Source organism: Phycomyces blakesleeanus (genome assembly GCF_001638985.1).
Source record: "Phycomyces blakesleeanus NRRL 1555(-) unplaced genomic scaffold PHYBLscaffold_26, whole genome shotgun sequence".
Lineage (NCBI taxonomy): Eukaryota > Fungi > Mucoromycota > Mucoromycetes > Mucorales > Phycomycetaceae > Phycomyces > Phycomyces blakesleeanus.
Genome location: NW_017265159.1, coordinates 73,190 through 85,950, shown reverse-complemented (window position 1 = coordinate 85,950; position 12,761 = coordinate 73,190). Strand labels below are relative to the sequence as shown.

The 12,761-nt window shown below is 36.6% G+C and overlaps 4 protein-coding genes across 4 annotated transcripts; 2 read left to right on the top strand and 2 right to left on the bottom strand.

Moving 5' to 3' along the window:
- Positions 1 to 98: 98 nt before the first annotated feature.
- On the top strand, positions 99 to 3,211 carry PHYBLDRAFT_86371 (hypothetical protein; the record flags this gene model as incomplete). Its single annotated transcript, XM_018443646.1, has 6 exons — positions 99 to 457; positions 530 to 1,491; positions 1,589 to 2,041; positions 2,096 to 2,649; positions 2,702 to 2,990; positions 3,099 to 3,211. Coding segments are annotated over 6 exons (2,730 nt in total), but the record flags the coding sequence as incomplete, so codon positions are not given.
- A 1,693-nt stretch (positions 3,212 to 4,904) lies between these two features.
- PHYBLDRAFT_173524 (hypothetical protein) lies at positions 4,905 to 5,852 on the bottom strand (the record flags this gene model as incomplete). Its single annotated transcript, XM_018437049.1, has 2 exons — positions 4,905 to 4,960; positions 5,483 to 5,852. The coding sequence occupies 2 exons, from the start codon at positions 5,850 to 5,852 to the stop codon at positions 4,905 to 4,907; spliced, it is 426 nt and encodes a 141-aa protein (XP_018286070.1).
- Positions 5,853 to 6,776: 924 nt separating this feature from the next.
- On the top strand, positions 6,777 to 9,054 carry PHYBLDRAFT_136507 (hypothetical protein). The gene is made up of 8 exons (XM_018429792.1): positions 6,777 to 6,789; positions 6,910 to 6,931; positions 7,042 to 7,087; positions 7,179 to 7,762; positions 7,827 to 8,084; positions 8,162 to 8,230; positions 8,278 to 8,494; positions 8,558 to 9,054. Exons 1-8 carry the CDS (start codon positions 6,782 to 6,784, stop codon positions 8,785 to 8,787), a joined length of 1,434 nt encoding a protein of 477 aa, XP_018286069.1. The 5' UTR covers positions 6,777 to 6,781; the 3' UTR covers positions 8,788 to 9,054.
- A 154-nt stretch (positions 9,055 to 9,208) lies between these two features.
- PHYBLDRAFT_150704 (Homeodomain-like DNA binding domain-containing transcription factor) lies at positions 9,209 to 10,399 on the bottom strand (the record flags this gene model as incomplete). Its single annotated transcript, XM_018432536.1, has 3 exons — positions 9,209 to 9,358; positions 9,439 to 9,661; positions 9,714 to 10,399. The coding sequence occupies 3 exons, from the start codon at positions 10,397 to 10,399 to the stop codon at positions 9,209 to 9,211; spliced, it is 1,059 nt and encodes a 352-aa protein (XP_018286068.1).
- Positions 10,400 to 12,761: the final 2,362 nt, after the last annotated feature.

The window sequence follows — 12,761 nt, the reverse complement described above, 5'->3', positions numbered from 1 at the left end:
ATGACTTCCAAACACACTACACACCGCGTATACGCTCAAAAACGGAACCTGGTAAAGATATCCAAGCTCAAATAAGCAGCAAACAAGATACACTTCCGCAAGAGACTTGGGAAACAACACTAGAGAAATGTATCAAGAGCATTATATCAATAAAAGCCACTCGTGTAAGATGTCTCGATACAGAGACACCCGGTGCGTTCACTGCCACAGGATTTGTGGTCGATCCAGTTCGTGGCATCATTCTATCTAATCGTCATGTAGTTTCTGTGTCTCCTATTGTTGCTCAGGCCGTTCTATGTAATTATGAAGAGATTGAACTGGTACCTATATATCGTGATCCTGTGCATGACTTTGGGTTCCTCAAGTATGATCCTACGCACGTTCGTTTCCTTACGATTCCCGGAATACCACTCTGCCCTGAAGGTGCTAGAGTTGGGCAAGAGATCCGTGTAGTGGGGTCAGTGCTTCTAAGATGAATAAAAGTTGGATATCACTTCATTAACCAAACAGCTGCTTATAACCCCATTAGCAATGATGCAGGTGAAAAACTGAGTATTTTGGCAGGAACATTGGCTCGTCTTGATAGAGAAACACCCAACTATGGAATCGGAGAATACAATGATTTTGATACCTTTTATATGCAAGCCGCATCAAGTACCAGTGCAGGTTCAAGTGGTAGTCCTGTGCTGGATGTTTACGGACGTGCTATTGCCCTAAACGCAGGTGGTGCTACCAATTCGTCTTCAAGCTACTATCTTCCTCTCAACAGAGTTAAAAGAGCACTAGAGTGTATCCAAAATAGTCAACATGTCTCACGGGGTACAATCCAAGCAGAATTCGAGTACAGATCCTATGACGAGCTTTCTCAATTGGGCCTCAGTCTTCACATTGAAGCACGTTTACGGCTATACAACCAGGAAAGCATCCAAGGACTCTTGGTCGTCAAATCCGTCTTGCCTCTTGGTCCCGCTGACGGTCACCTTGCATCTGGTGATATTCTGCTGACAGGCAATGGCCGAATCGTGACCCATTTCTTGGATTTAGCCGACTTGTTAGATAATTCAGTCCACAATACCATTGAACTCGTGGTGTCGCGTGGCCAAGGTGTACTTCACCAAGTAAAAGTCACTGTTCAAGATCTTCACGCCATCACTCCAAACCGTTTCATTGAATTTGGTGGGGGAATATTAAATGACTTATCGTACCAAATGGCACGCTCTTACGGACTATCTCTCGACAAGCCAGGAGTTTATGTGGCTGCAGCGGGGTACATACTGGGTACTGCTTTGGCTCTAAGAAAATCGGTTATAATTGGACTTAACAACCAAGTAGTCCGGAATCTCGATGACTTTATAAAGATTTCAAAGGAAATTCCACAAGGAGAACGGGTTCCTATCCGGTACTATTCGCTCTCTAGAGCCCTCAAAGACAAGGTGATGATTTTGCATGTGGACCATACCTGGCACAAGTTTAGGATGGCTATTCGTAATGGTAAGTTGATGGTTTTTTTATTGGCTTTCGTTTAGTCTGTTATGGGTTTAAGCATCTCAATGTTTATTAACAGAGTTATTGATTTGATGTTTATTAGATACTACTGGCTTGTGGGACTATAAAAACCTTGGGGAGCCTCCCATAATCACACCGCTTTTAAAAGTACCAAGACGATTATTTTCTGTAAAAACAGATCCATTCCAACGCTTAGCTAAGAGTCTAGTGGCAGTTGATGCACACCCTCCTTATATTATTGATGGACTCAAGAACTCACATTCTTACGGCGCAGGTTTGATTGTTTCTATGGATCCTCCATTGGTTGTGTGTGATCGTGATACTATTCCAGTTGGTATTTCAGCTATATCTCTCACGTTTGGTAATGCTATCACTATGTCAGCTCGCTTGCTCTTCCTTCATCCATTTTATAACTATGCGGTCCTCACATTTGATTGGGATCGTCTGGAGAGTTCAGGAATTGAAGTCCATGTAGCAATGTTTAGTGACAAAGTCCTTAAACCCGGAGATCGTGTCAATTATGTTGGTCTTGGTGGTAAATTTCCAACTTCAGTATAATGAACTTTAAGCATATTAATTTTATTCATAGGCGATAATCTTCCTGTCATCAAAAAGGCCACCGTGTCAATGCTTAAACCTATCCGCACCAAGGAAACCTCTCCTCCACGATGGAGAGCAATGAATGTTGAGGCATACAAGACTAGTGAGGGCAGTCTAAATGGTCAGGGTGGAGTTTTGGCGGACGAAGACGGAAAAGTCCAGGCTAGTTGGATGAGCTTCTCTAATGAAGATGAACGCGGTAACCAAGGGGGTGAGATGGGAGGACTGTCAGCCCACCTGATATTACCTATTCTGGATGCTATACGGGCAGGGGAAGTGCCGGGTGTGCGTGGACTGGATGCCGAATTGTGGACAATGCAACTGGCCAATGCGCGACTTCTGGGGTTACCTGAACATTGGTTGGATCGTTACCAGGAGACTGAAAACCAGTCCCATGTGTTATATATTACTGGTATTACAGATGCTAGTAGCCCATGCGCAGGTCTCTTGAGTGCGGGAGATATCGTTCTCTTGATAAATGGTGTGATGATGATGAATGTATCAGACCTAGCCCGGTTCTCTCAAGAAGAAGAGTTAAAAATGGTAAACTGACAATAGTATGCCGTGTCTTATAATATTTATTCTGTGTAATTAGACGATATTCAGGAATGGCCATGAGCTTGAGATTGTGGTTCCTACTACATACTTTAATGGTCAAGAAACTACTCGTGTTATTGGATGGCAGGGAATGCTGGTCCAGGACGCATACATGGCCGCTAAAGAGCAGATGCAAAAAGAAGTTCCCAAAGGACTTTATGTTTCATGCTGCTTATTTGGCTCCCCTGCCCAGATGTCGCTCCGGCCAGGGATATGGATTACAGAAATTAATCAACGACCAGTTCACACACTTGACGAATTTTTTGACGCCGTCAAACTTGGAAACCGTTCTAAAAAGATCGAATCTGCTCCTATTGAGCTCACTTCAGACTCTCTCACAAAAGATGCTTCCTGGCTGTTGTCTTCTCCGGATGCTTCCCAAAAAAGCGTGACAGAAAAGGCGGAGAGCCATGTTCATGTCAAATACGTGTCCCGAAACAATGGGACCCATTTAGTTGCGCTCCGGTTAGACCATCATTATTGGCCCACATGGCAAATACAAAAAGACACAAACAGTCCCTTTGGTTGGGTGTACCAACACTCACTTTAGACCTAGAAATAAATTATATTATCTATACAGTTCTTCTGCTCTTGACTTACCAAACTTTTGAAAACGCCATCAACTTTTTTGTAAATGATTTTGGACATTGTGTGAGGTTAAATTACCAAGAAAAATCACACCAATTAGACTCAATATTTGAAGCTAATTCATCGACTGTTTTGCAAAGTATCTAACCAGCTTCTAGTCAAAAATGACTATAAAGCCAGACTAGATGTGACTCTACATGTAAAGCTTAGGCACAAATTGAACATAGGGGACTTAACCTCACAATACTAAGTGTTTTATAAACGTTAGATAAATTATAGCATTCTATGTGCTTTTTAATTCGGGACCAATGTTGTTAAAGATATTTAAATGTGCGCTTTTCACTTATTAGATGTTAGTGTATTCTTCTCTTACCAGGTACACGAATAATAATGTATATAATTAGTTAAATCAAAAGTACGTTTTTTTTATCATAAAATAGTAATAACGTATTTGATTCTCCAGAGAGTAACATAAAGCTACTAGTTATTTTCAATATAAGATAACTAAATAGATAAAGAAACATTTCATAGTAAGATAAAGCTTACTTCTTTATAAGCTTATTTCAAAATATATATTTATTTCTATAGACTTCTCATTTCTCATAAGAGCCATAATTATAGGCAGAACATCTTTATATAAGGCTACAAAATTGGATCTTCATGCCTGTATTCCGCCACCCATGCATACCGAATCTTCCTCGAAAAACGTGAATTCAATCTTGAAAGTTTAGAATTCCTCGCGAAAGTCGTACTGTCTTGTGGGAGGCTCCATAGAGACACCTGCTTACCGGATCCTTTATCTTTCAAAAAACCGAAAACCTCATAAACGATGAGAAATGCTCTATATCCTGTTTGGAAGACATCCCCAAACAGCCTCTAGTAAAATTCACTTAAAGTTGTCTAGGGTGGAGTATAGTCCTATCTTAGTTGTCTTTGTGTTAGCCGCTGTCGAAGACGAACACTATCCTGACCATTTTGAAATATGTTGACATGTTTATTTCAAAACACACACAATAACGTATCGTGAGTTTCACTATATATGTCATTTGAAGAGTATATTGGGTCTGCGTTATGGATGAACAACCTTTTCTTCCTAGCGTGATAATGGTAAAGGTATTAATGGTGATACAACATTTCGTAGAATAGACCATTCAGTTTTTTTTAAAAAAAAACTTTTCTCTTTCCAATTTTTTAATGTAACATCAACAAAATTCTCTTTCAGTTATATAAATCCAATCGTTTAGTGCTTTACAGTAAAGTCAACAGATAAATGCAATATATACATATATATGTATATCATCCCATATTTCAAGCCTTATAGCTTAGCCAGTTTATAAAATTAAGAGTATAAGAAATTATGGGCTAATCAAGTCTTATATGATACTTTATATTATAAATATTCGCGGTTTGGAAGCTCATTTTCATTTTCGAAAAACCAATATAAAAAAATCAAGAGCAAAATCTTCGCCTGAATCCATCTTAAATGGTGTGACAAAAGTCATTATCTTTATTTTCATATTTGATAAACCAAGTATACGGCTTCTCACACATTACACTCCTTGATTGTGACCAACTCAACTATGGCAAAGAATATTGTAAAAGCATTTGATTCTTTAATCGGGTACACATCCCAATATTTGCTCCATTAATAGCCAGGTCCAATAGAGCACTAATGACCTTTACATGTGGCCATGGTCATCCTATTTATCAAAATGACTCAAAGTCAACTCTTTGCAATAGCTTTTTAAGTCTTACATTTTTCCAAAATGTCTTAACAAAGAGAAAAATTGTTAATGGTAACCATCTATCAGTCATCTGTTGTCCTTCGTTTTTTTTAAATATAATTATAGTCTTTCTTTATCGAGACATTTGCCAAAATACTTAGTAGAATGAGAAGCAAGCCCTCTGGGATCGCTTAAAGATATACCGCATCTCTCACTGATTCTACAGATCAGGGATTATATTTCTAGAGACTTATTTTTCTTAGCTTTACTTTTGACAACTAACCACTATTGCTCAATTGGATCCAGTTCCGGAGAATATAGAGAAAGATAAACATATTGATAGCATTGAGAGTGAATATATCTCCTTATATCCGTTGAGCGATGGGTAGGAGCATTATCTATAACAAGATAATGGCCCTTCATCCCATGATACTTATTTATTTTATCTATAATATTCTTTAAAAAACTCAAATATTGCCCCGCTACTGTTTCTGTTCCTGTGCTATGGCCATCAGTTGCACGCCTATGCTTCCTCTTGTTGCTACATTTTGAAACTCTTAAACTAACATTTATTAATGCAATGACCGATATTGAGCCTAGAATCGATGTTGCATTCGTCTTAGCTGTATGCCCTGTAAACACTACATTAATTTTCTCCTTTGACCAAAATATGTCTCGTTTCAAGCGATTATGGAAGGCTAGTTCACCAAGAAACACACGCTCTGCTGTAAAATCCATGTCGATCAGCTGCCACTTTTGGACCCAATCGCACTGTTGTTTATTTTTCTTCTTATAATTCCTTTCCACAGGTTGAAATTGTGCGTGTTTGATGGACATATTTTATGGAGTTATAATGAACTTGTAAATAATACGATGAGAAACTTCAAGAATCACAAGTATATAATAATTTTCTGAGAATTCAATTAAAGCAGCAGTAGAGTTCTCATTAATGTTATTAAAAGAGATTGATAATCTTTTTCTTTTAGAATACAATATTTGTCTAATATATATATTGAGAATGCTCTCGGGATCTAGATAACAAAGTTTGACACATCTCTGAACAGCTCAGATATAAGCACCTAACTGTTTTGCAGCAACAGAAGCGCTTGAACACTTGTTAAAAAATAATTAAATAAATCTACTTTTCATGTCAGAATAAAATGTATATCGGTTTATTATATAAAAATATATTCATATTTTCATTATTCCATTCATATGCAGCTGGATCCATTACACGAGTAGGCCATTATGGATGCTTATTCATTAGAAAATAAGCACAAGAACTTATTGTTTCGGATGGAAATAAGTCTTCATAAATAGTAAGATTCATTGGAACCAATTCATATTCATAAATAAATAAAAAATGGATAGTCATTTTGAATGTCTGTAAAAGAAAACTGTAGATTGGTAAGGGTAACAAATAACTCTCTCTAGCTTATAGAAAACAAATTGCCAAGATTTTAATTATGGGCTATGGGCTATGAGGTAAAAATAAACAAATGTGAACATGACTTTATATTAGGGTCAAGTGACATCATTGCTGGATACGACATTTTTTGCACAACATGAAATTAAAAAACCGTAATTTTACTTCCTGAAATGACTGAATTTCTTGCATTCCATCGTATATTTTAATACTCAGTAATATCGGGGTTATGTGAATATAATTATCCCGTCAACCACAGGCTAGAAAAAGAAAAAGAACGAACGAAGGAACGAAAGAAAGAAAAAGGCAAGCTCTTGTTCCCTCTTGATTCCCGAGAAGAATGTCAACAAGTAAGCCTTTTATATTCAAACTTCCTTCTTTAAATCAATTCAACTCTAAACAGTACAAATTTATATTTCAAAGAAAAACGCACGATTATTATGATTAGTTGCTCATTTCATACATTACAGATTTAAGAATCGCATGTGTGGTAAGCCTACGGAACAAAGCTATTCCAATGTCTGAGACAGACTTCCCCGAAAAACTCTTTAAATCAAAAAGAGTGAAAGCACTTATTGCTGAAATCTAATGTGAGATTAGATGGTTGGTTTGCCTGCACGCGGCAAAACATATATTGCTCAAAAAGGTACCAATCATAACTATAAAACCGAAAAACATTATGCGGGATCGACCATTAACACTTTCACTCCCTAAATTATGTATGTATGAATACATAGTCTGTAGATATTTGACCTGGCTCGGTATAAAGACAGAGTCATTCAGCGTAGCAAACTATAGACGAAAGTTGGTTGGTTCTGGTCAACCGGCCTCTTTCTTTGACATACACAACAGTACCGGACTCAAACAACGCCGCGAGGCTGCCACAGCAGCACTTGAGGCCATGCTTAGCTGGTTTGATCGAGAAAAAGGAACCGTGGCTATTTTTGATGCTACCAATAGTACAAAAGAAACAAGGGCATGGCTTAATGAACAACTTACACGCAACAATATTCAGCCCCTTTTTATTGAATCAATTTGTGAGGTTGAGGATATGATTGGCGCCAATATGCTGGATGTCCAGACGCATTCACCAGATTATAAAAATATGGATCCAATCAAAGCAAGCAAGGACTATGAGACGCGTATCAAGAATTATGTTGGATCCTACGAGACTATTACCGAGGATAATTATTCTTATGTAAAGTTGGTGAATTCAGGAAGCCAATACATTATCAATCTGGTCCAGGACTATCTCGAGAGTCGGATAGTATATTATCTAATTAATCTTCAGACTCGTCCAAAGCGTATATGGTTCAGTCGGGTAAAAGACAATTCCTTCATAATGACTCATTAATGAATGACGACTAAACGTGTCAATTGTGTAGCACGGAGAGTCTCAATTCAATATACAAGACCGCATTGGTGGAGATGCCGAATTATCTGAGAGAGGACGACAGTATGCAAAAGAGTTACCTGACTTGGTTGCAAGGAATATTGGAGACCGCCCACTTGTTGTGTGGACATCGACCCTGAAACGTACGATCCAAACTGCAGCTGGGCTACCTTACCCCAAGAAACAATGGAAGGCGCTCGATGAATTAGACACGGGTGTATGCGATGGAATGACATACGATGAAATTGCAGTAGGTTTAGGACCAGTGTAGATAGTAGTTGTACGGAATGTGTGTGTGTAATGAAGTCTAATGGATGTGTTGCTCAGGAAAAATATCCAGAAGATTATGCCCGACGGGATGAAGACAAATTCAATTACCGCTACCGTGGAGGAGAAGTAAGCTTAAAGAATAATTGAAAGTCTGGACTAAGGTTGTATTATAGAGTTATCGTGATGTGGTATTAAGACTAGAGCCGGTAATCATGGAATTGGAACAGCATGAGAATATTCTTATTATCGCTCATCAGGCAACTATTCGATGCATGTATGCTTTCTTTATGAATATCAGTCATGAGAAATTGCCCTATGCACGCATACCCCTTCACACAATTATTGAGCTCAAAACAAATGCGTATTCTTGTGAAGAGAAGCAATACAAAGGTACTTTAAAATCAAATTCAGTAGAGGAATATCTAACTTATTTTAATCGTTTTGCTATTGAAGTGGGCGTTGAGGCAGTGGATACATACAGACCAAAACCATCCGTACCTTTAATAAAGAAGTTAAAAGAACAGGGCGAAGCTGTCCGCAGAAATGAAGGTGCGAGTGGCGAAATTGCCGATGCTTCTGAACCAATTCTCCCATTGTCCCCTGTATTACCAGCCAACAAAAAACCGTCTGTTTCTCGAATCCAAAAGTCTGCACCCATTAAGCCAGATCTAATGTCTGCTTGATTTTTAAAAAAAAATTATTTAGTATTATTGTTACCATTGATCATCCACAGACTCCCAGTATATACGCACATATACAAACTCTTCATACTCTTCACTCCAACATTCTTAACCATTTCTCCTTGGCCATATATACAGACATTATTTGTGCTTTTGTTACATTAATCCTTTAATATTCTTGATAAATACATCTTTACCTTGAATCAATATTATAAAAGCATGTTCTTTTAAAATAAATTAAAAACCATCATTGAATGCTCATAATTTTTTATACTTTTATTACTCAAAGAACACTCGTATGAATTACAGTAATTCTAGTTATGGATTAATATAATTTTCCCAGGTACAAAACATTAAAGGATTCCAATACTTTACTTTACTTCACCACCACAAAGGTGGAAGTTAATTATGTATTTATGTAAATTTATACAGTGAAGTGATCCTTAAAGCATTGGGTTATCCTCCATGGATGGTAATTTTCCTCATATAAAAACTTTTTGTGGATTTGGTCATATGTCCTGTTCTCCAGGAACTCGCGCATGTACGAAAAGTCTGGACCACAATGTTTAAGAATCTGTTAAATGAATTTTGGTTATACCAAACATAGACTATACAACAGCTTTCTTTTTGTTAAATAAAAAAGTGACAACTTACTATATAAAACATCTCGGTTTCAACGAAAGACCAATGTTTTACGGCTTTATGTTCTCGTAATTTTGGCTGTCGTTTTCTAGTATATGGCGGCGGAATGGATTCTTCAGAGTCTTTGCTATCATCTCCCGACTCTTTTTCTGATTCAGAGTCATACAAAGAGTGTTGAGTTTCGAGGGGAAGTATCACAATCTCCTCATCAACGACAGCTGTCTGATGTATCCGACTTTATAGAAATATACTTTAGATCATAATCCGATAATAATTATAAGATTTACCTAGGGTGGGTTGGAGATAGTTTAGAGTAAAATGATTCCCTACTGCACTTGGCCTTCTTTCTTTCAAACAGTTCTTTCGCATTTTCAAGTTGTTTTTCTATACTATCTTTTAACCTTTGGGGAACGGCTTTTTCGTAAGCATTTCTTTCAATATTATCGATGATGTGTCTTTCGTTGCCCTTTAGTACTGGGCTTTTACATGTATGTGTTGAGTATGTTTGTAAAGGTGTTAGTGTTGGTGTTGGTGGTGTGATGATTATTGTAGGTACTCTTGTTTCTATTGGCGACCGAGCTAAAGGCGGCAACTGTGACCGAGAATTGTTTTGGTATTTCGATTTAATTGAATTATTAACAGGACGATCTGGGTATACCATGCTATACATGTTTGTAGTAGACGTCATATAGGATTCGAATGCTAGTGTCGCTAGAGCCTTTCCACGCTTGTTCCCAAGCAAGTCATTAGACACGTCTGAGAGTGGTAAATGTTCTGATGTATTATTTATTTCCATTTGAGTGATCTTGGTAGGTACTTCAATGACATTTCCAGCAGATCTTTTTTTTGTCTTTTCTTGCGAGCGTGGCCTTTTTGTGAATTTTTGGTTTCTATTTTGGGCAAAATTTTGTGTATTCGATGATGTACTATTAGATGATTCTAATGATTCATCATCTTCCTCATTTGGAGACATTTTAGTAGATTCGGATGAATCAATAGTAAGATTATGTCGTTGTGGCCGTGCTCTTAATATCGGTTTGAATCTCTTATTGCCTTTTCCTGCTCATAATGTTAAATTACGGTTAAATATCACTTAATATGCTACTTACGAACGCCTATGGAAAACATTGGGGATTCTAAAGAAGTATCTTGTTAGAAAAGAAAGATCGTCTAATTTTGAAGCTCAAACCTTTTTCTCTGCTTCAATAAATGTCATATTTGACTTTCATAACAAGCTGTCTCTGATCAAATACTAAAAGCATCCAAATATAATGTCAATATATAATTTTCGAAATCAAATCTTTTCGACACGCATAATATTTAAAAGACTTATAAACTACACGATCAGTCAAGACATAAATCAAATATAAAGTTACGTCCTCCAAAAAAATATATATTGTATTTCAGTAATGTAAACTAGTCTGTGTAGCCAAACCTTGGCTTATGTATGTATGTAAAGTATCTGGATCATTTAACACATTATAGAATTAAGCAAGACACAAGTCAAATAGGTTATATTATACTTTGCATTCAATGTGCAGATAATTTTAGTAGAAGCAGAATCTTGTTTTCATTTATACCAAGTGTTTTTTTATACCTATGGTGCATTATTTCTATACTCCCGAAAACTAATTGAATTTCGATTGTTTTTATTTACGAGTAAAAAAAACTTTGCCGAAAATATAAAACCAAATAACTGCTCGGTTTACTTTGTACAGAAACTGTTTCTCTACAAAGTGATCCAACAAGATATTCAGTTTTGGCATTTCCAATAGCATATTTTTTCTTTAAAAGAAAATGCGGTGTTTAAATTAATAGCATAGGAAGAGGTATCACTAATTATTCTGACCCGACACTTTTCCTCTCGAGTACGACACTTCTCTGGAGTACTACGTTTATTGAATTTCCGTATTTAACCATTTGCCAGTCTCATAAAAAGTGACTTGTGGTCCGCCATCCAGCACTAATATCTGGTCCTTAACCACCCAAAGTACTTTTTGTAAGTGAAATCTATTTCTTAAAAGATGAATAATTTAATTAATGAATAAAATGTTTTATTATTTAATATATATTTGAATCTATAGCTACATTTAAGTAGCAAATATATAAGTTTTATTTTTTTCTATATGCGATATATATAGATTATGTAGTTTGTAAAAGTCGTGCGCAAGACGCAAAACGTCGTACGCCTTGGGTCGCTGGTCTAAATGGACACACTTGAATCGCCCACTTCTGGAAGGTGATGTGCATGAAATTGTCACACATTTATTCAAGATCTGCCAGAAAATAAAAATCCGGATTTTAAAGCAAATATTTTATACTTCAAAAACTAAAAATTACGCACGCATACTATACATTGGTCCACCTAAGCTGCGATGGAAATGTAACATGAAGATTGAATAAGAGAGGGTAATATATGGGTTTGTTTTGAATAGAAGGACAAGCTTATAATATAACATGCTTTATAACTTTTCTTACAATCGAAAATCCTGGCATGAGTTGCAGATTCCTGCCGAGAATCTACCAAAGCTTGCCATAGGTCAAAATTGATTGGAGTGTTACAAAAGACTTTGGATAATAGCAGTACTTGTCCAATAAAAAATGTTGGACTTGTTTAAAAAGAAGTTCTGGTGTGCATATTATATAATTCTATCGGTCTGGTCTTTTTTAATACTTGAAAATAAAATAGTATTCCTATACTATGTTTAAGAATAGCTTCAATTTCGTTTAAGTAAATACAGTACAAGTGAAATACTTGGCTTAGAAAACAACGAAATATACTTGTGCTCCCAAAATATGTAACCCACTGGCCCATAATAACTATCTGTGACCAAAAGAACAGACCGCTTCTTGCGTAATATGACTTGAGTCTATTGTATCATAGCCTACGGATAAACTAAACGTTCATATGACCGTACACAAACTACAGCTGTACAGGGCACCAATTGAAAGAGTGATCAGATTCAGAGATCAACTGTGATTTACATGTACAAAACAGCACGTGATCTCGTGATTTTATGATAACACAACCCCAACTGCCAATCTTACATAGCTTTAGTAGACTGTATTGTGGTTGAAACCATTATTCAGAATGGTTTTTTCTTAGTGGAAACATCACGTATAATTAAATTAATAATTTTTTAAAAGTTTAATGGGGATTATTGATGAGGCTTTTGAATCTGTACCATGGGCTGATTACATGTTGCTGAGATCATGCTCATTCTTTTCTTAGAAACATAATCTAACAATTGAATTAGTCAGGTGGAATAACGTTTATTTGCTGCTTCATCAGGGCTTACGAGCTAATAATGGTCTGATGTACTAAAAGTCTGTTG

Coding starts and splice junctions, on each gene's coding strand:
- PHYBLDRAFT_136507 (XM_018429792.1), top strand. Junction 6,932..7,041: donor ATTTAAGAATCGCATGTGTG/GTAAGCCTACGG, acceptor ATGTGAGATTAG/ATGGTTGGTTTGCCTGCACG. Junction 7,763..7,826: donor AGCGTATATGGTTCAGTCGG/GTAAAAGACAAT, acceptor TCAATTGTGTAG/CACGGAGAGTCTCAATTCAA.